Below are 24,749 nucleotides of genomic sequence, written 5' to 3'. Positions count from 1 at the left end.
TAGGTCCTTTTCCGCAGAACTGCTGCCTAGCCATTCGGTCCCTAGTCTGTAGCTGTGCATTGGGTTCTTCCGTCCTAAGTGAAGGACCCTGCACTTATCCTTATTGAACCTCATCAGATTTCTTTTGGCCCAATCCTCCACTTTGTCTAGGTCCCTCTGTATCCTATCCCTGCCCTCCAGTGTATCTACCACTCCTCCCAGTTTAGTATCATCCGCAGATTTGCTGAGAGTGCAATCCACACCATCCTCCAGATCATTTATGAAGAAATGTCTGGGAGGAAGGCTGATCAATTCCTTGGCTGTAGAAATGGGCATTAACTGGGAACACAGCAGAAAGGCCACGTAAGCTACTGGACTCGATCAGATGGACGTAGGTGTAGGGTTTGAGACTTCATGGCATTTGTGTGGCATGTGAAACTCTGTGTAACAACACAGGGAGCTGATCTTGTTGTCAGTGTATTGGACCTGTTAAGGCAGCTGCCATTTGGTGCAGCATGGTACAGAGGGGACAAACGCACACTGTGCTCTCCCCTGTACTTTACTTTTGCTCTTTCTTTGTTGTGTTTCTATAAATAAATAATCAGTAGACCTAAATTTGCCTCTGCCCCCTGTTGACTCTGTGGTTATCTCACTTTCTCTGCTGCAAAGGAGCATTGGAAATGCTGACTTAAGATGATGAGGTAATAGGGAAAGCTAAGAAAGCTGAAGTGTCGTTTAAATTAGTATGTATTTCATGCCTTTGGTTTGTCTCTGCCCTTTGGCAGGTTGAGATCTGAGCAGGGACCCCAGGGACTCTGTAATAAACCACAGAGGCTGTGCAGCTTCATGAGGGTCTCAGCATTTTGGGTTTCATTCACTCCGCTACAGCAGACCTGTACATGGGGCCTAGGTGGCGATCCGTCCATTGTGTGACCCCTGCAGCAGGGCGGATTCATCCTGAACGCCATTGCTTTGCTTTGTCCTTTGTGGAGGTGGTCTCTGGAGGCCTCTCCCATGAAGGCACTTCCTGCAGCTGTGGGAGCTAGAAAGAGCGTCTGGGATTCCTAGACTGACAGCTCTGCCCCTCCCAGCTGGGTGGGAAGTGTTTAGCATGGCCTAGCCCCTTGCTGTTGCAAGGCCGGCTTATTTGGAGGAGAGTAAACCTGTTGTCCGACAAAGCATAACGCAAACTTGCCCGTTAGAGCATCTCTGTTTGTGTCCCTGCTGCTTCTACGACTGTCTGATAGCCCCCAGTGTGGGCCTACAGAGGTGAAGTCCAGTTAATTTGTGATATGGAATGTGCATTAATCTGTTTTCTTTCTTAATGCATGTAACTTAAGGACATGGAATTTCTTTGGTTTAGGTTTGTTTGCGGAGATGGAAGGGTGAGCTTCTCCATTACTCTTTGGGCCATGCTGTCTCTCAGCTAGAACTCTGTGTCCAGCAAATCCCATGTAACTAGAGGGTATTGCATATAGATTTAATTGTGCAGGCTGAGGTTGGGGAGCTTAATTTCAAAGGGCCAGGCATGGACTGAGAATGGTACAGGGAACTAGTCACTTGTATTTGCCCCCAAAACATGACGCATGCCCATAGCGAAGGCTGTGCGGGTTTTCTTGAGCTTGTTGGCCGTTGCTGTCATATTGACTTCTTTCCAGTATCACAGGGCCAAATCCTGACAGGTGCTGTGCACCTGCAATTGTTCCTAGCTTCAGCGGGAGTCACAGCTGTTTGGTGTCTGGCCCATCGGAAGTACTTGCCCTTCTGTCTTACTTTCAGTGTCGTTCTCAGAACAACGGGACCTTGGCCATAAAGCACACAGCTGAGTTACAGCGGCCTCCAACCCAGGCTGGTGTCTGATGATGGCAAAAGGCTTCCTCAGGCAGCCTTTAGCAGCCCGGAGGGAGAACTGTACTTGAGCGGTCAGAGAGCGGATTTAGAAGAGCAGATGAGCACGTTGCATCTATGGCCAAGTGGATTCTTCAGCGCTGCAAGCATGAGTCCAAATGCTTGCTTGAGCAAATACAAGGCTAGCCTCTGTCGCTCTCCTCCTGGGATACCTGGCTTACTGAGTAAAGCTGTGCTCGGTGACCAGCTCCTAACACTTTGGAGGTACTCCAAGAGATGCAGAGAGCTGCAGTGCATCTCCCCAGCAACAAAGGGAAAACACGCCAATATTACAGCGCTGTTGCCAGCCCCAAATGTTCAAAAATCAGGAGTCAGGCTCACCTCAAATCGTGAGATTACAGTATGTAGTAATAGTAGATTTGATGTTCTTGTTATTTGCCTTCTGCTTTTTGATCCTTTAGGGTGCACTGGGGTCACATTTTGAAGCTTTCTCCACAGCCACCAGGGCTAGAAACTTACTTCTTCTTTAAGAAACAAGGCTGAAATCCTCACGTATCCACTTGGCTCCAGGAGCTGGGGCTTTAAGGAAAATACTAATTATCATGAGAGTTGGCAACGCTGCTTACGGCGATGAGTGTGGTATAAGGATCTATAGAGAATAGGACTAAAGACTTGGGCCTGTTGTTTAATGGTTCTGTCTCTCGATTTACCCAATTGTGTAATGGATAGACTGGAGTTATGTGGCTTATTTCTCTAGTGTTTGTGAAGTGCTTGGAAATCCTCTGATAGATGGTTCACTGCTGCAGTAAGTGCAAAGCAGGATTGCTGCTTTGCAAAGATTTGTGTGAATTTAGTGTATATTTAGTGCATATGAAAATGAGGGACTGAGTTGACAGATTTATGCAGGGTTCGCTTCCTCCTCTCACACACAGCCCCTGCTATTCCAGTCCTGGGCCTCCCATGCGCATCCGTTGCTAGTCGAGATTGTACTGTGTTTTTTGCAGTCAGCTGGCCAAATGGGAAGCTAGAGAAAGATTTTGTTTGTTTATACATGACTTGTTTCCTATGAGCAGTTAACATTAGTCAGTGGTTTGTATCATCTTCCTTAATTTTGTTACTGCTATAGAAAAAAACATAAGAGAACCATCCAGAGTGGTATATGCTGAAAGTGAGTCACAGTGGGATCTTACTGCTGTAACCCTCGTCCTCTTCTCCATCTGACTCTCACTCTTATTCAGGGCCTGATCCAAAGCCCACTCTGTATTTAATGTTTGTTATTACTACTTCAAGCCAGGGGTGCGGAAGCACCCCTAGTTCTAGCTCCCCTGGCTGGATTTGTCTTACAGATGAAACATCCAGCCACACTATTCCTGTCCCCTTGTGGTATTAGGTGTGTACCACTTCCTCTTCAAAACTATTCTGAACTGTTGGTATGCTCCGTGAAGCAGTGGCCACTTCTACCCGGGAAATGACAGCATTTCAGTGTCGGGCGAAGTGGTTCATACATATAAGTTCAGAAAGTTTGCTGTGATTATTGTTGCGTGAATAATTGACTTTTTTCAGTTCAGGAGATGAAATGAAAAATAATTCAGTTAAAACCAAAACTGATTTTTCTGGGGGGGCTATCTCACCCTTTTGAGTCTAACAAAATGCTTTGTTCAACCCAAAATGACGCGCTTCCCCCCCATTTTTACATTTTCTGTTAGCTCAATTTAAAGGATGCAAAATACCCTAAGTTTCAAAATGAAAATCTAAACTTTTCATCTCTAAATGGCTGAAACAAACTATTTTAATATTTTTTGTTCTTTTTTTCATCTGAAACTTTCTCATAAATTTGGATAGAATTCTGCATAGTTTCAGTGCCCTGAAAAATGCATCTTATGGAAAATTTACTATTCACTGAAATTTTTTTACCCAGCTATAGTTATGATTCCTTGGAATGGTAGCACTCTATAAACGTAAGAGATTCCTCTTTTGTGTCTTATTGTCCATCACATTGGCCTGTCAGAAAAATCAAAGTACTATAATTCTCTAGCCTTGATTTTGCAAGCTGTCCTGTGTGGAACTCCCCCTAAACTGGATAGATACCCAGTGCATGGAAGACCTGCAGGATTGAGCCCATGTTTGGCATGGTTAGGGGCACAAGTCATAGTTTATTTTCAAAAAGAAAAGGAGTACTTGTGGCACCTTAGAGACTAACCATTTTATTTGAGCGTAAGCTTTCGTGAGCTACAGCTCACTTCATTGGATGCATTTTCCACTGAATGCATCCGATGAAGTGAGCTGTAGCTCACGAAAGCTCACGCTCAAATAAATTGGTTAGTCTCTAAGGTGCCACAAGTCCTCCTTTTCTTTTTGCGGATACAGACTAACACAGCTGCTAGTCTGAAACCAGTTTATTTTCAGTTCATACAGATGTTGGCACATACATACTATGGAGAGACTGAAGTGTGTGTGTGTGTGTGTGTGTGTGTGTGAGAGAGAGAAAGAGAGTGTGTTACTAGTCTGCTGGCTATCATAACAAGTTAAAAATAAACCGTAGTGTTTTCCCATGGTGTGGAAATAGCATCCCTTTGAAATTCGAAGTGTGAAGGTGTCAGGCATTTCCAGAGCTGTGACATGCAAAACATGTTCCTCCCAGACTGGAGCCAGAGGGAGGCCGGAGTGAACCTCTTCCTGTCTAATTTGTCTCCAGGCCATTCTCAATTTCTTTTTTAAGAATTTATACTGATAGCTCCCTTATTCTTATGCTAAGGACCTGATTCTGCACTTACTGAAAGTTTTGCTGTTGTTTTCCATGGGAGCCCACACTTGTAGTAGGCCTGATCCTTCAGGGTGCTGAGTACTGCTGGTTGGAAAATGGGTTATTTTTTTTCCTGCTGAAATCTTAAAAAGCCCTCCCCACTCTCTTGCACCCCCCCCCAATGTTTTCTGTCAATTTTTTCCACAGAAAATGTTGACTGTTTGTAAGCAAACCAACAAACGTCCTCACAGTTTTGGGTGAAAATTTAAAAGGTTACCATGGAAAATCTTGTTTTATTGGAAACCCAGTTTTCCGATGAAAGACTGTTTTGACGGACAACATTCGACTAGCCCTGGGGCTGAACCCCAGCTCCCCGCATCCCCAACCCTTCATCCCTAACCCCTGCACCCCTAGGGGGGCATGGAGAAACTTTGGGGTGGGGGGGGGTGAGCAGTAAGTGTGCGTCACTGCTTGCCTCCCCCTCCCCCATGTTCCTCGGCTGGGAGGGAGCCGGGAGAAATCTGGCTGCTGCCCTGCCAGCCAGGAGCAGTTTCTGATTCTACGCTGGCGGTGTGCACCTCTGTGCTGCTGCACCCCCCTCCCCCCCCCCCCAGATTACCGGTGCCCTGGGCAGTCACCCAGGTGGCCCACCCCTAAGGCCGGCCCTGCCTGGCTCCAACCCTTTCAGTATAAATCCGCCATGTCATGTAGGTGCACGTGTGGTCTGAGATGTCTGTGCAATGGAAATGAGTGTGCAAAGGGGATTAGATACTCCGATTATGGGGATTCTTGCCCACGGGCAGAGGGATCAGCTGGGTGCTACAATAGGAAAGGTCTACTGACACTGAGTGTGCATGAAGAGCATATTCTTGCTGACTTGGAGAGGGCTGTTTATTTTTACTGCCCTCCTCTGGGGCACTGAGTGAAAATAATCCATTAATGCCACATGGTTGGACCCCACCCAGTCAGTTCCAAGGAGTCACCACCGAAGGACACTAGCCTGACCTAACTCTTTGTTCATTTGAAAGGCAATCACGCACATGCCACACACAGGAGAGCTGAAATGCAGCTTCCGTAAGAGAGAAGCTTAAACAAAAACGAAAATGTACTTGTATTTTCATTCTAGTTTTCAAATCAAATCATTTGACGCTATCCCAAAAAAGCAAAAAAAAAAGTCCCAAGGACTTGAGTTGGGGGGAATTGAGAAAAAATTCTTACCCTGGACCAAGTCCCACCCTACTCAGCTTGGTCGGACTCCCCAGTTCAGGGTGCCCATGGTGGCAAAGCAGGGAGGGTCCTGAGTAATAGAATCCTAGAATCTCAGGCTTGGAAGGGACCACAGGAGGTCATCTAGTCCCACCCCCTGCTCAAAGTGGGACCAACCCCTAGCTAAATCAAGTCCATATTGCTAACCCCAAATGTTCAGAAACCAGAAATCTGACAAAAATCATGAGATTGGCTTTAAAAATCACAAGATGGTGTAAAAATAATAGATTTGGTGTTTATTGGCCTCCTGCTTTTTGAGCCTTTCGGGTGCACCAGGGTCACGTTCTGAAGCTTTTTTTTTCTAGCCCTTGTTTCTGTAAGAAACCAGGCTGAAATCACCACCTATCCACTTGACTCCAAGAGCTGGGGCTTTAAAGAAAACACTAATTATCATGAGACTCGTGGCAAAACCCTCTCGTGATTGTATGGCAAGTCTTGTGTGTTCATGGTTTGTCGTAAGCCTTTGGACGCTGAAGTCAGGTGAGCAGAACACTCGGCTTTTAGCACATGGTTGCAGAGAACAAGTTTGCACGTGACCCCCAAAAGGTGCAAAAGCCAGAGGACAATACAAAGAGCATGATGAATCTCACTTTTTTTGCATCTGTCTCGTGGTTCTCGAATGCTTGGAACCGGCTGTGTTGAAAGCATGGGCAGGGCAGGACGTCATAAGAAACATGAGCAGAGATGCAGGCACTGTGGAATGGCTCGGGGCTGAAGGTGAGGACAAGGGAAGGAAGTGCATGCTAAAACTACTCACTTAGTGGGAAAGGAAAAAGCTCACCCTAGAGCCCAGCAGAAGGTCGGGTGGGGAGGGGGGAGATTGTGTCTGATTTATTTGCAACTGTTTGTCTTCCCCATGCTCCTGGACCCTTTGTGTTCCTGGGATTGACCCTCTGCCCCTCTCCTCCCCCCACACAGTGTGCCGAGACTTCGCCGTGCTGGAGGATCACACCCTCGCGCACAGCCTGCAGGAGCAGGAGAGTAAGTGTCTGGTGTCTGTCCCTTGCGCTCAGTTTGCATTGAGTCTGTCCCAGCAGGGTCCAAAGTGCAGAGACAGGGGAGCAAAGAAGGCAGAATTGTCGCTGGAGCAACGGTGGGTTTTCTATATGGGATTTAAATGTTTTGCTCTTGGATTCTGTCCCCTTACGATGTCAGTGTTGCTAGCAAAACCTCTGCTTTTAATTGGAATCAGATTTTTCTTCCCAATTTAATTGTTCAGATTATTCTTCCTACCTTTCACAGTGGTTGCACACTGTTAAACAGCTGCTGTGTTACACCCCAGTGATGGCTGCATTTGAGTGGTGGGTGAAGTGATCTCTTTGGGCCTAAATCTCTTTGAGGTGGTTTTGGTAAAACGTTACACCGGTGGTGTGTTTTTGTTTTTAATATATTGGCCCAGGTTTTCAAAAGTGCCTAATGATTTCAGAAGCCTCAAGTTTTAGGTGCCCAGCCTGAGGCACCTTAAAGGTGCTGCCTGGCATTTCCCTGACGCAAAGCACACCCTCTTTGAAGCCCGCCTGCCCATTTATGTACCTATATTGATTCTGACGTTCCTCTTCCATTTCTTTCCAGTTGAACATCACTTGGCAACAAACGTTCAGCGCAACCGCCTGGTGCAACATGACCTGCAAGTGGCCAAGCAGCTGCAGGAAGAGGAGGATCTGAAAGCACGAGCCCAAATCCAGAAGCGCTACAAAGACATGTGAGTGGGGGATGGAGTCACACAAGCGCTTGTTTCACAGGGTCGCTGCCCTCCGAGCTGCTGCTGTGCTTTCAGCTGATCACTAGCAGAATCTGTGCCAAGGCCAGTCAACTTTTTGCTCTTCTTATGCTCCTGTTTCTCTCTCCCCTGTACGGAATACAAATCAACGTCCGTAAACTCTATCTGGATCAACCGCTTATGTCAGGCAGCGTGGTTAGTCGGCTCGGATCTGCTTTTTATGGTTGAAAAACGTTTTCTGGCTGACAAGTTTCACCCAGCTCGGGTTGTGGGTTCTAATCTTGGCTCTGCCAACTCATTTGCCTCCTGGCCTTGGGCAGGTCATTTCTCCTTTGTCTCGTTTGGCCTCTCTGTGAAGTGGGGAAGACTTAGCCACTGCCGTCACAGCTGGCGAATGTTTGACATAGCTTTGAGCATATAAAGTGCTACAAAAATGCCAGGTATTGTGATGAATCCCCCTGTTATAAGAGGTGCAGATATCGGCATGTTCCCATTGTGAGTGTTTTGTGCTACTGAGTCGTGTAGGTAGCTGTGTATCTTCTGACATTGCTTCCTATGTACTACACCTTCAGGTTTTCAGGAGTTTGTGGAGGCAGGCACTGTTTTGTGATGCAGCGTGTTTCAGAGGCAACTTGCGCTCTCCCATGGAGACTTGATTTTTTTTTTTTTTTTGTCTTGTTGTTTTCCTTAATCTTAGATCAAAATCTCTCAGACAAAAGAAGGGTTTCACTTTGTGCTTGGACAAACATAAATCACTCTCTGACCTAATCGTTTAACTCCCTGTTCACCCTATCGGTTTTGATGTCCCTAAAACACTTTGGCTGAATAGAGGTGAAGGAAGAGTGAATGTATGTGTGTATAAAATACATACTTACTTTTTCTAGCCTCTGTCTGCTCTGAACGTGTGAACTGCACCAGCGTGTGTGTACACAAGGTTCACATTCCAGTCTACAGCGAACATCACTGTTTGCCGACTAGCCCCATTTCTCAGCAGGTTTTGATGCTGCTGGGGCCCTGCAAATGGGAATTTCCAACCCAGCAAGCTGCTGGGCTGGCAGAACGGTTGAAGCTTCCTGCTAAAGGTTGGAAAAGCATCGTGTCAGCAGCACTCCTGTGTCCTCTAGCCTCTCAGCAAGAAGAGATGTGCAAGGCTGGGGATGTTACGGGGTGTGCAACTGGATCTCTGTTTCTTAATCCTCTGTTGGCTCCTGCTGCCTCTTTCCTGAATCATAGAATATCAGGGTTGGAAGGGACCTCAGGAGGTCATCTAGTCCAACCCCCTGCTCAAAGCAGGACCAATCCCCAAGCAGGACCAATCCTGCCTGTGAGCATTAAGCCCCGTTAGAGAATGACTTCACCGCCACAGCTAAACCAGGAGGATTTCTCATTGGAAGGGGATTGGTGAGTAAGGAAGCAGGAACAGACAATCTCTTAAGAAATCAATATCTTAATATCCTAGCTTTCTGAGGCTTTTTAAATCCTAGATTTCCAAAGTTAGGAAGCACTGGGGAAGATAAATGCAAGGACAGAAACACTTGGAAACGGATTTTTTTTTTTGTTTCAAGTTTTTAATGAGGTATCAGGTCATCTTTTACATTAAGTCTAAGAGCTCTTCCTAAATGTGGTTGAATAACCTGCTCATCCTGCCTGTCCTAATAGCACCAAAGCTCACAGGTTATTGTGTGTATATATACATGCACACACGCACAACCTGCGCTGGTATGTAATTTTGCTTTTCACGGCACTGCTCCAAATTCCACAAAGCATCTATTAAAGGGACCATTTTAAATTTAATTTATCTCTTCCCCTACCCTTTCTCTTTGTGCCACTCTACCCCACTCCAATTATTTGCCAAAGCTCATATGAACAGAAGTATTTTCATGAAACAGATTTCTAAAAGTAATGCAGTAAAAATGGAGCATAAACCTATGAAGCATTTTTCAGAACAAAGCCCAGTGGGTTCTGGCTATCCGGGGATGAAGGACAGTTGAAGTCCGGAGGTGCTGGCACCTGCTCCTTCCATTTGACTTGTAGGGGCTGAAGTTCGCTTAAATAAAAATGGAAAGTTCTTCACTACACTCTGTCAAGTGATTAAACCAAGTTCCCAGTTATTACCGGCCAAACAGTGAAAGAGAAAGTATAACCCATCGGTGCAATTCAGTGGTTAAAAAACAGCTTAGTATATTGCATTCCAAGAGACTCATCAGGAGCAAGAAAATGCTTTTGCTTTTGTGTAATTTTTTTTTTTTCCATTCCCACACAGCCAAGCACACTAGAAAGTGCTGTGAGTAGAGAGGAAGTGACTTTGGCTCCCATGCTCGGGGAAATGATTAGCTGTGTCTCTTAGCCATCTGCTGGAAGTGGTGTTTTTTACATTGAGCAGACTGTCTGGCACTGGTGAATGGAGCTCCTCAGCTCTGCTTGCAGACGTCAAGGGGGATTGCAGGCACTCGGTACCTCTCAGGATCTGACTCTTTAGGTTTACTCTTCCTGGATCTGTGCCATGTCCTCTGAGGTTTCGCTGAGTTTCTGGTCCTAAAGGACCCAGAATGTTAGAGAGAGAGAGAGACAGACAGACAGACAGACACTTCCGCCTCCCCTGCTGTAGCCTGTTGGACAGCAGGTTTGCATGGGATTCACTTGAGACTGTAAATCCCTGCTTAGATCAGGTTTGCCCAAGACCAAACCATGGTCCATGCTTGGAGCCGGGTGAGTTCACCTGCATTTGAGGGCTCCAGAAGGAAAGTTTCACACCCATCCAGTTGTAAATTCAAATGTTGCTAGTGCAGGAGAACTGGAAAGTGAAGGTGACCAGACACACAAGTGCATCGTATCAGGCTAGTCTCACTGTCTGAGCTGAGTGAAATGCAAAGAGATGCAAACCTCAGTAACAATGGAAAATCGATGAGAGGTTTAAAATTCTTTCTGAGTGATGTAGGTTCTGTCCTTCATCTCCTCTTCTCCCTCTACACCATATCTCTGGATAACCTCATCTGTAAACACAAATTCAACTACCATCTCTGGGCTGATAACTTGCAGATCTACCTGTCTACTGCAGACTTGTCTCCTTCAGTCCAAACTGAAATCTCAGCCTGTCTCTCTGACTTCTTTTGGGGGATGTCTAGCTGCCAGCTCAAGTTGAACATGACTAAAACACAGCCCCAATCTCAGTGCCCCTCTGCCAAACTCTTTCTGCTGCCTCCTTTCTCAGTCACTGTGGCCAGCACCACCACCCCACTTGTCACTATGCCCAGAACCACAATGTCCTCGCATCCACGCTCTATTCAAATCACAGAGAAAGAATCGGCAAAAACGTCTCTAAGATGTGACCTTTTCTAGCCATCCGTTCAGCTAAAACTCTTGTCCAGGCTCTCGTCATCTCGCACCTCCACTACTGCAACGTCCTTCTCTCTGGCCTGGACAAATGGAGTCTAGTCCCACTCGCATCCATTCAGAATGCTTCCTACCCTGCAACTTTCACCCGGTCACCTCTCCACAGCCTATCCCTGCCCTGCCTATCCTCTCTCTTTCGCTGTCAAGCTGTCGATGCTCTCCTCTGATCGCCCTGTGCTGCCCGACTCTACTGCCCAGCTGTTAAACTTTCAAACGCCTTCATACTTTCTTCTGTGCTGCCCCTCCTGCTTGGGAGGAGCCCCCCCAAAACATCCACAAAGCAACCTCCTCCTCCCTCAAAACTCTCCTTCACCATGATGCCTGCAAAAAAACTTGAGTGGTTGGACCATTGGTGTGCTGGGACCACTGCCTCTCATGCTGACCAATACTGTCCCTTGTTTCCTGGTACTCCCCCATCTGTCTGTCTGTCTCCATCTCTTGTCTTTTGTCGTCCACTTAGTCCCTGCCGCAAAGAGCTGACTTCCTGTATCTTTGTTCTGTGTTTGTACAGCACCTTGCACGATAGGAGCCCCAGTCGCTACAGTAATACAAAGAATAAATAATGCTGGTCCTGGAGTCCGTTGTGCTCTGTCTCTGCAGTCTGGCTGATGTCCATGTTGTTTGGCGCGTGTAACCTCTTCCTCCTTCTGCCTTTCAGAGAACGGCAGGACTGCGAGATAGCTCAGGAAATTCAGGTGAAATTGGTGATTGAAGCAGAGCAACGGCGCAGACAAGAGGAGAAAGACGAGGTAACCCTTCAAGATGTGGGGAAAGCAGGGCTATTTTTATTAAAGCGGTGCAGGCATATTCCAGCCATTGGCCAAACCAACCCTGAAGATTGTGTTTGCCCGGTGGGGGTTGGATTATGCCCAACTCCGTGTGGATGTGCAAGATGGGAGATGCCATGCAAGGGGAATTCATGCAGCCCCTTATGTCCCTGTGCAAGAATGGAGCATAATCAGTCCTTGTGCTGAAGGTGTGCGAGAGCTGTGTCAATCCCCTTGCACTCTAGGTGGTGCTGTGCCTGCCTGACACACAATGCCGTAAGGAGAACCTCCTGGGGTGGTGTGACAACGCACTGCTTCCAGGGCAGCCAATGGATGAGAAAACACAGTCTGGCCATAAGTGTCCATGTTCTCTGAAGGGTTTGGACTGAAATCGTTTTGCTGAGCCCAACTTCCAGGCTATGTATCCGGGGAAGCCACAGAGCGAGGGAAAAGCTGCATCACCAACCAGGGAGCAGCACCCTTATTTAGGAAAAGGATTCTCTGAGGCCCAACTTCTCCTCTGCAGAGTAACAGATGTGCTGTCTCTCTCCTAACTCGGGGAAATAGAAATAGGAATTAAGACTCTAAAGAGAGGCCATGATAGCAAGCGGCGCTTGCTCTTTGGGGAGTTGTTACACAGCAGAGGGCATTGACCACTGTATGGTTTCTAGGAGAACTTCAAAGAGCAGAATTTCTCCCTTTCATTTGACGGTCAGCTTGCTGGGAATATGATTTTGTAGCTTTCTTGGACTCCAAAGCATCATCCCCGCTCATGACACTAAACAGGTGATCTACAGTTGACCAGACAAGCACTTAAAAGCTAAGAGGGTGTGAACATGCTCTCAGGAAATAAGCGAGTGATATTAACAAACCAAAGGGTGTGTGCAGTAAACTTGCCTAGCTGGACAATGGGTGGGGCATTGCAGAGCCTTCCCTTGGCTTTCCCAGAGCACTGTGTTCTGCTCTCTCTGAGACCACATCCTTCCTAGCTGCTGCACAAATAGAACTGAGGTAAACGCAGCAGGTGCATCCTGGGCCATAGTCAGGGCAGCAGTTAACAATCTGATGAAATGATCGTAAGTGGAATAATAGCACTGGCCTCCTTGATACAGCAAACAGAGGCCCTTATGGATGAAAAGTGCTCGATAAGAGCTACGGGGTCGTGGTATTATTGTAGTCTTCTTCTAGTCAGTCGTTTTCCCTCCACCCGGCACATGGGAGGTAGCTGAACTTAGGTGAAATTAACTAAACACTGGATTGGCCTGTACCTATGGCTGCAGATCACTCCTATCCTTGAGCCTGGGTTTCTTGCCTTTTTTTCGGGTAAAGGGACGGAGAGAGACCCGAGCCCTATTTAGATGATCTGGATACGCGGTGCGCTTGCATGTATTTATGTTAGTGTATTTTTGGTACTCAGCCCCGTAGTATGGATTGGGCGGAGTTCAGAATGCCACACTCTGGATTCTGGCTCCACCGGAATCCCTTCAGGGTCACTGGGGCTCCTTATGGAGAAAGGGGCTTCTCAGCAGGAGTCAGAGTTGGGCCCTTTGTGATGGGACTGCATAACCCCTTGTGCAAAGGAAGAACAGACACGGACCACGTAGTGGAATTCTTTCGCCTGTGCAGATTTGGGCCCTGATCCTGAAAGCTGGCCAACATAGGTAGAGCCCCAGTGACATTTTGGATCAGGATTATATGGTGGTACTGCCCGTGTTAGCAGGGGACTGGACTCAGTGGCCCAGGAGATCCCTTAAAATCCTGTGTCCTATGTCCCTAAGTAAAAGGGGTCTATTCCTGGAGATCAGCTTGCAGGATGGGGACTTCATTAGTAGTTCTGTTGTAGTCTGTACTATAACTTTGTGAATAAAATCCCTGGAGCCGTGCCAAACTATTTATGCTCATACTGTACACGAGGGTGTATTGTTTACTGAGCATATCTGGTAACTCCTGTCACGCTGATAGCATCCCATGACTGCAGATTGCAGTGGCTCTGTGCTAAGGGCATTGCCGCTGTCTGTCGCACAGGGTTTTGCAATGAAGCGCTTGGCCTACCTGGTCAACGATCCACTTTCTAAGAACCAGCTGATACGGATTTACAAGTCCAGAACTGTCCCAGTCCAATAGGTAACATGCTTAAGTTGATCTATTTATAGACTTGCTGTACTCAATAGAGATGGGGTTGTCATTAACTCAGTAAGGCAAAAGGATGTTTTTGTAAATGCCACTTGGTGCCCCCACCTGCCGTACAATGCAGATTACCGTAAACGGCTGATTTAAACCCTGAAATAATGGAAATCCCATATCTGAATTTAAATCCCAGCAGTAAGTCCTTCAATGCCACAGCAGAAATAGAAGTATATCTGGCGTGTTTTCAGTAACAGTATTTATCACCACAATACTTTGCATTTTTGTAGCGCCTTTCTTGCTAGCACTTCAAAATCCTCACAGCACCTTTGGGAAGAAGGTGTTGCCCTCAGTTTCTTCATCTGCAAAATGGGGACAGAGAGGAGAAGGGATTTTCCCTGGTATCTCAGTGAGTCAGTAGTAGCCAGGTCCTCTGACTTGCTGTGTCCTCTCCCTGACTGGCATTTCTAAAATCCTCCAGCTGCTTCATAGTTCCAGTCTAGGGCATGGAGAAAACCTAGGGAGTTTAGACTAGCACAGTGCTAATGTAGTTCCTATGCTCACTTGCACGAGGGAATTTTTATTACACACCGGCAGGGTCCACAGGCCAGTTGGTGCACGACAAGCTGGTGTGGACTGAAATTTCCATCCCTCTGGTGTAGACTAACGCATTGTGCAGACAGCTGGCATTCTCTCCTCAGCTCTCCCATTGGGTTCACTCCAGGTGCAGGGGGTGTCTCCTAACGAGGACGGGGTATTTAGAGAAGAGGCCAGGAAGACTGTGGTCTACGGTGCTGTATCAGCGTCTTTGCCCACTGACGTGGAATGGAGAGAGAGTAGGACTTCAGTGCTTCGCTCCTGAGGAATCCTTCCTTGTCTGTGCTGGCTCTGAACCATTGTGTGTCCCAGGTGCCATTGGGCGGCTGCGTTCAAGGCAGACTCACCTGAAGCTGTCTTCAAATCACATGAAACATGGCCTCAGACCCTGGGGATAGAGGGCCAAAATGGCCGCTCACTGTCTGCAGACTTGGCCCACGTCCCAGGGATGTTGGGACTTCTCTCTGCGGTTCCAAAATGGGGGGTGTTGGATCCCACCATAAGGCCTGCCTGCCTGGCCACGTTCACTCTCAGCCCTTCTGGATTCCAGGGGGTCCTCATGTCGTATTCCTCATGTTCTTTTTCTTTAGCTTTCTCTCTCTCTAGACATGGTTTAGCTGGCGACAGCTGAGTTCATTCCCTCTGCTTTTCTATCAGCCTTGGTGCACCACGTTCTGGCCTTCACTTTACAGTGCCCCAAGACAGCATCTTCTCCCACCAATTCTGCTGCCAGAATCTAGTGTTGAGTTTCTCCTCCTCCTCCTCTTCTTCCAGCCCTGATCCCTCTGCTGCAAATCAGGCTGCCCTGGGAGTTGCAGAACATGGGGTCCCACAAAGAAGAGGCCCCCAAGCAGCCGGTTGCTTTGTAGGCACTACAGTCTCGCCCTCCCAATAATCACGAAGGAAAACCAATTAGGAAAGTGGCACACTCTGTGGTCTTAGTGCACCTCCGTGGACAAGCAGTGACCGCACTGGCTGCAACACCTCTCCACCAGGCACTGTTCCTTTCTTATAAAGATCCCTCTCGAGTTTCTTTCCCTCCAGCCCTTGGCCATTACATTGATGCATTTCTGTGCTTGACGTACCACAGTCCCTGTAATTAGCACCCAGTTTGAAGCAAGTTCATACCTGACTTTGGAAACCCCGGCGCTAATAAACAACTCGCATTTGGCAATGACGCAACCCAGAACTATGCTAGTGGGAGGAAAAACAGTGGGGTAAAGAGGAAGGTGCTTTGCAGTGCCGCGTGGGTGGGCATGCGAAAGGGTTTTATTTTTAATAGCCTAGCTGTGGATCCTGAAAGCCTGGAGCTTTAAAATTCAGTCTCACCTTCCTTGCTTTGGATATTCTGGCTTTCAGGGCTGGACTATGCATGTGATCACCTTCAAACATCAGAACGGGCACCTCACACCTTCCGCATACAATTGTAGAAACATAGGACTGGAAGGGACCTCAGTAGCTTATCTAGTCCAGTCCCCTGCACTGAGGCAGAACTAAATATTATCTAGACCATCCTTGACAGGAGTTTGTCTAACCTGCTCTTAAAAACCTCCAGTGAGGGAGGTGCCATGGTCATAACCAAAGTGATGGGGGCATGACAAATGGCTATAAAATTATGAAGGCTATAGGGATGGGAATTCTCATCCTACTATTCCCAACCCCTTTCCTTCCACCCCTCTCCCCCCCCTCCCCCACCCCAAGAAAGAAAAGAGAGAAAAAATCCAACTAGCTATGAAAGCAGAGCTTTGACCCTGGAAAGGGAGAAGGGTCAGACAGGGATTTTGGTATTGCTTTCTTGATATTTTTTGTTTGGTGGAAGGCGCTCAGATACTATATTGTTGGGTGGAAGTATATACAACCCAAAGTAGATAAAGTGAATTGGGTGCTCCTAATGAGCCATTCTTATAACACAAAATAAGGGGGGTTCAGTGAAATGGAAAGGCACCAAATTTAAACCCAATAAAAGAAATAGTTGTTTACACGACTCATAATTTACCTATGGAACTCGCTGCCACAAGAAGATACTGAACTAAGAGCTTAGTGTAGGATTCAAAAAAGGATCATTCATTCAGATAGTTATTGAGAAGATCTCCAGACATATTTGATATGAGGATTTAAAAGAAAATGTGTTTTGATTGGATGTGGAAACCCTCTTGCTTCAAGGTATAAGGCAACCAGTAACTAACAGGTTAGGGAGAAACTTCCCCTCTGGGCTGGTTACTCCATGAGTGACTATTTCAGAGTTTCTTGCACCAACCCTGAAGCATCAGGCAGTGGCCACTGTTCAAGCAGCATAGTGGAATTGATGGACCACAGTATGGCAGTATGTGGTCCAGTATGGCAATTCTAATCCTCCTATAGCCATTTCAAGCTCTGCTCGTGTTGGGTATTTGAGGAGCAGCTGCAAGATCTGTATGTAGCTAAGGCTGGAGACCTGCTGATTTGAATGTGAGGGAGGTGGGCCTACCTTTTACAGACAGGAAAAGTGAGACCCGGGTGACTTGTCTGACCCTATCGAGGGAGTTTGCATCAGGGCTGGGAATAGGACTCAAGAACTCCTGGCTCCCAGCCCAGTGCTCAGACCTACGACAGTCAAAGCTCCCTGAGCCAATGGCTCATCAGACTGATTGGTTAAGGCACATCAGTTTCAGAGCTGACTATCCACAAGGGAGCGATGTGGCCAGTGTCAGGTCCGGCTGCCTTTGATTGCCCTAACCCCATGGAGCACCCGGTGCCCATTTTGTAATTGGAGGTAGCCGTTTGGTGTTAGAACGAGCGAGACTTGAGCCCACGGCCTCCAGGATTGCAGCTGAACTTCTTAACCACTCCGCCAGCGCACCTACAATTGGCCTCGCTTAAAATAAAATCAATACTTACTGCCTGCAGTAGCTAAAATTAACCCATTCAGATATTCACAACTTCAGAGGAGAGTAGAACACCACAGCACAGTCAGTGCCGATTCATTCCCTGGCGCCCCTTGCATGCTGATTTGTGCACTGGGGGGTTGGTGGGCAGGAGGCTGTCCTGCAGGATCCCTTGTCCCCAAAGGACAGGAGGACAGAGCCATGTAGTCCCCTAATTCATTCCCTTTGGTAAAGAGAGAACTGGGGAGTGTACTAGCCAGCATGTGGGTCAGGTTATCGCTTGGTCTCCTTGTGCCTTTGTCTTCCCTTGTGTAAACTGAGGGTAATGAACTAAATCCCTGGGATGTTGCGAAGGTGAATTCACGGTCTGTGATGCTCATTGGGATCTTTAGATAGGGGGCCTTCAGAAATGTGAAGGATTGTTACTTACAGCATATCGCAGGAGAGGCATCCACAGCTGTTACAGGTACAACTTAGCGTCTCCTTGGTGATAATAAGTGAAGGAGAGAGAGAATTCCCAGTGCTCTCTGGAAATGTCCTGACTCTGTCTCTCCTCCACCTCTAGGACATTGCCCGCATCCTACAGCAGAAGGAACTGCAGGAAGAAAAGAAGAGTAAAAAGCACTACCCAGAACCCCAGGGACACACCGCTCATGAGGACAGTTACTACCCAGAGAACGGAGGTAACCTTTCCTCTCTAGCGCAAGGATCACACGCTCTGTAGTACTGGTGATCCTGAGCTATACAGTTTGACCTTCTGCCGGAGAGCTGGGATTTTGGTTTAAGTTCATTTCTTCTGCTCTGCTTAAGGACCCAGTGACATCTATTGGGGTTTTGTCATTGACTTATTGGGCCCTAGGCTAGAATCAGGAGATTAGATAAAACCCTTGTCCCCATTTTTATTTTAATGTTCCGTTAAAATGGGTTATAAGGTGGGGATGGTATGTGTGTAAAACCTGCTTGTGGTTAAAGATGATATGTGGCAGACAGTATATGTGTCTAATTTATTAACATGGAGTGTACTAACAAGAAAGCTTAAGGTAATTGAGGCACTACAATTTTAAGGACAGTGTTTCCATTTTTGATTTGTGTGGTCATCTGAAATACCCACAGTGGTCTAAGTGTGTAATGAATAACTGGTCTATGGAGTGGCCTTTCAAACAAAATTCCTATCAGGTATGTATCCAGCATTAGAACCAGTATATTCAACTGGTATGACTTACTGGAAAACAGGAGGGTCTCCAAAGAACAGCTTCACCAAGATTATCACTCTGGTCTGTTAATCATGGAAAGAATATAATCTGCAGGGCTGTTTTTCCTTGGGGACCTGCTTTTATGATCAAACACAACCTCCCTCCAGGTCAGGGGAGAATCAGGGTGTTTAATTATTGAACAGCCTGAAAATTGCTCTATTTGTTGGTGGCGGTTCTTTCTGACTTTCTTCCTCCTGAAAAATGTGTGTTGGGAAAGGATTTGCCATTTTTTGATTCAGGAATTGCACAGTTGAAGAGCAGACCTCTGATTTCTGACCTTAAGATCTGTGTCTGATTATTACATATTTCATCTGCCCTCCCAAGTAAAATGTTTAACTAAAGTTCAGTCAGAAATAAGCTTTAGGATGGCCAGAAAGTTCATACCACAAACTGTGGAGCAGCAACTAGATGGAAACATCAGAATGATGAGATCTACCATACACAGAATGTTCTCCCAGTGAAAGTGGTGACGGACTCCCTGCTGGAATCTTTTAGAATGCGACTTGGGAAGTCAGTGGGGGACATGCTGTAGGGGAATAATCTTGCTCTTGCTGGGGTGTGAGGATTGGCTAGATTTTGCAGCAGAAGTTAGAGATGGAAAAGATCTATGATCCTCTGAACCTGTATGCTAAGAAGATATGCAGCATCATGCGTGATGCACCTGGAGGGCAGGATATCCTAAGAGAGGCTGCAAACTGGCATGATGACATTTCCTCCCACCAGACTTCTTCCACCTGTCATGATCCAGCCGTGGGAGGGGCAGGGTAGAAGGTCCTTAATCAGCCAGTAATAGTGGCCTTTTTTTCTCCTTGCATTTAGCAACTAGATAGCTAACCGTAGTGCGTTCTCTAGAAGCACCGAGAGCATCTAGCATGTTGCTCTGGCACCTGTGAAGTACCTGAGCGCAAGGTGGTAAGGACCCAGCATTATTGGTTTGCATTATCCTCACTTGATGTGGGTTCTAGCTGGAAAGTGTTGTGATCTGCATCCAAGCTTCCCCCATATTCAGAGTGGGTGTGGATCTGAGATTCTAGTTCAGAACCATCCCTATTTTTAAAAGGAAAAATAAATACAAAAGAAGAAAAATTCTGTCCTGGAAGAATCTGTCCCTTGGAAAATATTGTCCTATTCACCCTGTCTCTTATTGTTTGATAAAGTGGCACCAACCCCTAAGAGTGCTTATGTTGCAACTGCTGCAGGGCACCACGGTTACTGCAGGTTGGGTGGAAGCTAACTGTCCTGAGATTCACTGACACCAAATCTCCTGCTCAGGTTGTCTGGCATGGTAGAGTTACCCACACAGAAACAGTCCTTTCCCAACCGAGCTTCAGCATTTCATGCCATCCTTCCCTTTCTTTTCCCTGTCAGAGGTGATTACTTGGCTTGTTTTTGCTTTTTTCTTGAGCTGTGCAGACAAGATTAAACGAATCACAGGTGATGCTGGGTTGTAGGCACTTGTTTGTGTTGTGCAGAAACTGACTCCTTGCTTTCCGACTTTCCTTTCATTTCTAACCACTGTTCAGTAAATCATCCAGATAGCGCTTTTTTTTTTTAAAAAGCGCTATTCATCATCTGCAGATAACAGTTGCCATTTGAAATTGTCCAGGAAAACCCACCATTTAACAGACACTGCCATACTTATCCTTTCAGCTCTTGGTTTTTTGTTCGTTGTTTTTAAAATATATATCTATCTTGCATAAAAGTCATGCAGATTTGCTTTCAAGATTGGTTTGCAGTAGGCTGCATTTCTTTATAGCTTTGAAGAGATTTTTCTAAACAGTATGATTTAAAGGGACCCAGTTGTTTTGATCCCCAAGTCTGGCTTCTTGTTTCAAAGGATAGTAACAGTTTAACTGTGCTTTCCTTAAAACAGAACACAAACAATGTGCAACAGAACATCCTTAAAATGAGCATTGCTATTATATGCAATGTTGTAGCCATGTTGGCTGCAGGATATTAGAGAGACAAGGTGTGTGAGGTGGTATTTTTTTTTTTTTTTATTGGACCAAGTGCTGTCGATGAGAGAGACAAGCTTTTGATCTTACATAGAGCTCTGCTTCAGGTCTGGGAAAGGTACTCAGGCTATGTCTACACTACAAATTACTTTGGTACAATTTACGACGCTCAGGGGTGTGAATAATCCACACCCCTGAGCGACCTCTGTTATACCAACCTAAGCACTGGAGTGGACAGCGCTGTGTCAATCGCAGAGCTTCTCCTGCCGACATAGGTACTACCTGTCGTGGAGGTGGCGTTATTAACCCAGCAGAGCTCTCTCCCGTCGCTTAGAGCAGGGGTTCTCAGGAAAAAAACTTTGGTGTTCCTGGTGTCCGCTCTCTCACTTTTTCCTGAAATACTTAATTAGCTTTAGGAAAACCAAATAAATATGCACATAGACACCTCCAAATCATTGAGGTTTGTTTATTGCTCGTTAGTAAGTCTGTTGTGAAAAGTGATGTTAACAAACATGCAGCTGTCACTTTTCAGAGCTTTCTATTTACCTGTGGGACACTGGTTACGTCTACCCTGGAATAAAAGACCCAGGGCATGGCTGTGGCTGGCCCAGGTATGGTTTGGGCTGTGGGGCTAAAATTGCTTTGTAGATATTCAGCGCAGGTGGCCGGAGTCCAGGCTTGGGGTCCCAGAGCCAAGCCCGAACATCCACACAGCCATTTTACAGCTCCCTGGCCCAAGCCCTAGAAGCTCAAGTAAGCTGACCCAGGTCAGCCACAGGTGTTTGATTGCAGTGTAGACATACCCTCTGAGTACACTTCCCATACCTGAAGAAAAGCTCTGCGTAGCTTGAAATCTTCTCTCTCACCAACAGAAGTTGGCCCAACAAAAGAGATTCCCTCACCCACCTTGTCTCTCTTAGCTATTATGAAACTGTGTCCACAATGGAGAAGGAAAGTCCCTCGCTGTTTCATTGTGCTGCAATCCTGCTTACAGTTATCTCTGCTTAGTGTGAATTCTTTCTCATGGCTGTACTCTGAGTTCTTCACTGTACTGCTGTATGCAGCACTTCACTCTGCCCCATGACTTTTCTTAGAAATTAAGTCGAACAGAAGATTGGGGGGTGGCACATTTCCAACTCCCCCACAGTTAAATATTTGTATTTAGTTGTCACTGTGAAAGCAAAACCAAAGAGGATTTCCACCCGCTTCGTGGAAAGCTCAGATGAAGCAAATCTGCGAAACAACCAAGGGAAATATATATATATTTTTTTTAAACTACATTGCTTAGGTCAGGAACCATTTTCTGAACTTAGTGTGCAAGTTTTGTCAAGTACCATCCGGCCCTTAAATTTCCACAGTGATACTTAGAGTCTAGACTTGAGTTCTCTAATGTGGGAACTAGGGCCCTCAGCCCTCCTGCTTTCTGATTCACAGAAGGGAGGGTTGTTAGTCTCGGGTTACTTTTCGAGCAAGGTGCTCAGATACCATGGTAATGGGTGAGCTTATAAAAAGGTAGAATTGGCCTGTCTCCAAGCTGCCTTAATTTCACAGCATGGAGCTTTATTCCTTCCCCCAAGAAAACACATGGCGGTGATCTTCTCTCCCCACCCCTCCCCCCTTCAGAACAGGTTTCAGAGGAACAGCCGTGTTAGTCTGTATTTGCAAAAAGAAAAGGAGTACTTGTGGCACCTTAGAGACTATAAATTGGTTAGTCTCTAAGGTGCCACAAGTACTCCTTTTCTCTTCAGAACGGAGACCGAAACATTTCTGGAGGGCTGAGTACATCTCTCCTCTCCCCCACCCTTCCACCCCTCTCCACTGAGCTGCCCTTTGCGAACCTGGTTCTGGTTGGGTCCAGGAGCAATCGGAAGTAAGGCAGCCCTGTGCAATGGGCTTGTCCCGTGCTCTTTGTCAGCCCAGCCGGCAGCGAGAGGTCCCCCCATCTCTCGAGTTATCCAGCCTTGTTTTTTCAGGCGCTCAGGCTTTAGATGAGGATCCAGATGGCTGGGTGCTTAGCAAACCAAAGCTGCCCCACGTCAGTCCCTCCTCCACCACTTGTTCCTCCTAGTTCAGCTGCTTAATTAGGTCCCCATTGTGTTGTGTAACTCTCAGCTGCCCCCCGTATCTCAGCCTCCCGTTCTGACCCTGCATGTTTGTGCTGCCCATCTTACCTGCTTCCATGTGGAGCTGCCTTTTCCGCTAGTCCTGCGTCACGCTTGTGCCATCACATGCTGCGTGAGCTCGCCCCTATTCGTTGGCATTAACTTGTGTGTCACTAACCTGCTTCGTTGTTTGTCCCATCCCTCGTCGCTCAGCCCACCTGAAGGGTAGCTCCAGGGAGCAGGTTTCTGAGTGCTCGCGGCCCCGCCGAGCCCGGAGTGGTGACAGGCACGCGCGTCAGCGGAGAGAACCCCAAAGAGCCTCCCTGACTCTTTCTGACAACGCCACTGAATGCGAGCACCCTGCCGCCGAGGCATCTCAGAGCTCTCCTCCGCTGAGCAAGAGCAGGGACGGCCAGCAACGTAGCAGGGAGCGGCGGAAACCAGCCAGCCGGGAGAGGCCTCGGAGACCTCCCAGCCTTGACCTGGACAGGACAGCTGACTATGAGCCCTGGGACTGCAGCAGCAGCTTGGAAAGGAAGCCACTGAGCCGTGAGAGATCCAGGAGACCTCCCAGCCTTGACCTGGACAGGACAGCTGACTATGAGCCCTGGGACTGCAGCAGCAACTTGGAAAGGAAGCCACTGAGCCGTGAGAAATCCAGGAGACCTCCCAGCCTTGACCTGGACAGACCAGTTGAATACAATGCCTGGGACCACAGCAGCAGCTGGGAGCGGCGGGAAAGGAAACCAACTAGCCAGGAGAGGCCTCTGAGACCTCCCAGCCTTGATCTGGGCACAGAGGTGGGACGTGCCAGCTGGGAGCAAAAAGAAAGAAGGCCATTGAGCCAGGAAAGGCCTCGGAGGCCACCTGCTCTTAAACTGGACCTGGAGACTGACCAGGCAGCCTGGGGCCACAGCAAAAGCCAGCAGCAGAGAGACAGAAAGCCGCAGAGCAAGGAGAGAGCGAGACGACCTCCCAGTCTTGATCTGGAAGCAGCTCAGGACCATAGCAGCAGCTGTTTATCATACCCGGAAAACCACAGGTCCCACCACCAAGACCGCCTGTCCCCTAGGGGGTCTTGTGAAGTGAGGCTCCGTGACGCAGAGGAATTTCACAAGCAAGATCATAGGAGGGGTCAGGAGAGCGATTATAAAAGAGCAGGACACGGGCCAAGAACGTCTCCCTCCCCCCACACTGAGAACTGGGAAAGGGACAGAGACCGCCATCGAGACCCAGGTAACACAGAAAGGTGGGTGGGGGAAGGATCCCAGGGTATGAGGCTGATTTGTCAGGTTGTCCTGGTTCTTCTCAAGGTCCCTGTCTAGAATATCTGTCTGGGCCCCATCTGTCTAGACCGCCAGTTTGTTTCCTAGGCTTGCGTTAGAAGTGCCATTGGAAAGTTCCCGGGTCTCCCCTGCTCCAGTGTGATAAAGATAGTTCTGCGTCGACTCTTTGGACACGACGGTGATCGGAGCTGCCCAAGTACCTAGAGAGACAGAAAATGGTCTTGGCTCTTGTTCTCTGTACCAGGACGGCCCCCTTCCTTAATAAGACCCTCCTTATTCGTATTCAGACTCTTTCTGGTATATGCTAGTGGGCGGGTGAAAAGGAATTGCTATGAACTCTATTCCCGCTGTCTAATGGAAACAGCCTTTTACTAATAACGATAATTACCGTATCTGCTGTCTCCTGGCATCAAAACAAAAACAGTGAAGGCCAGGGCCTGAATGAGCCAGATTCTGCTCTCAGCCACGCTCTTGCCACCCTATTCTGTTAACTGGAATTGTAAACGAGGGCAGAATCTGGCCCCCCGAGTGAGGGGTGTGCTCTCTTTGGGGACAGCTTTTCAAAAGCGCTCAGCACCTAGCTGTTTCCACTGTCCTCAGTGGCTCCTAGCCACCTCCCTTAGGAGCTCTTGTTTTTGAAAGTCCAGCTGTGTGTTTAGATGCCTTAGTGGGAGCCACGGAGTTCGGAGTGGCTGTACAAGATCTTAGCTTTTTGCCAGAGAGAGAGAATTTCTGTTTTGCTTTTGTTTTTTTTCTAGAGAAGCGTTTCCTGGTTCATTGTGTGGTGTGTGCTGTACATGCTTGTAGAGCACATGGATTAAGTGCACTTTAAAAATCCAAATATGCCATTAG

General features: G+C 47.3%; 1 protein-coding gene across 4 annotated transcripts in view; it reads left to right on the top strand.

Annotated features, from left to right (window-relative positions):
- CCDC50 (coiled-coil domain containing 50) overlaps positions 1-24,749 on the top strand; it is a 56,357-nt gene that overhangs the window by 18,840 nt on the left and 12,768 nt on the right. For 3 of the 4 annotated variants that reach the window (XM_073359021.1, XM_073359019.1, XM_073359022.1), the window contains exons 2-6: positions 6,755-6,817; positions 7,409-7,538; positions 11,608-11,698; positions 17,867-17,984; positions 22,825-23,847. In XM_073359021.1, coding sequence (XP_073215122.1) covers positions 6,755-6,817; positions 7,409-7,538; positions 11,608-11,698; positions 17,867-17,984; positions 22,825-23,847 — 1,425 coding nt within the window. The remainder of the gene's footprint in view (positions 1-6,754; positions 6,818-7,408; positions 7,539-11,607; positions 11,699-17,866; positions 17,985-22,824; positions 23,848-24,749) is intronic. The other variant, XM_073359023.1, reaches the window with a different exon arrangement.

Source organism: Lepidochelys kempii, chromosome 9, assembly GCF_965140265.1.
Source record: "Lepidochelys kempii isolate rLepKem1 chromosome 9, rLepKem1.hap2, whole genome shotgun sequence".
In the NCBI taxonomy this organism is placed as follows: Eukaryota; Metazoa; Chordata; order Testudines; family Cheloniidae; genus Lepidochelys; species Lepidochelys kempii.
The sequence above is the reverse complement of the archived record's forward strand: the minus strand, read 5'-3'. Positions and strand labels throughout refer to the sequence as shown.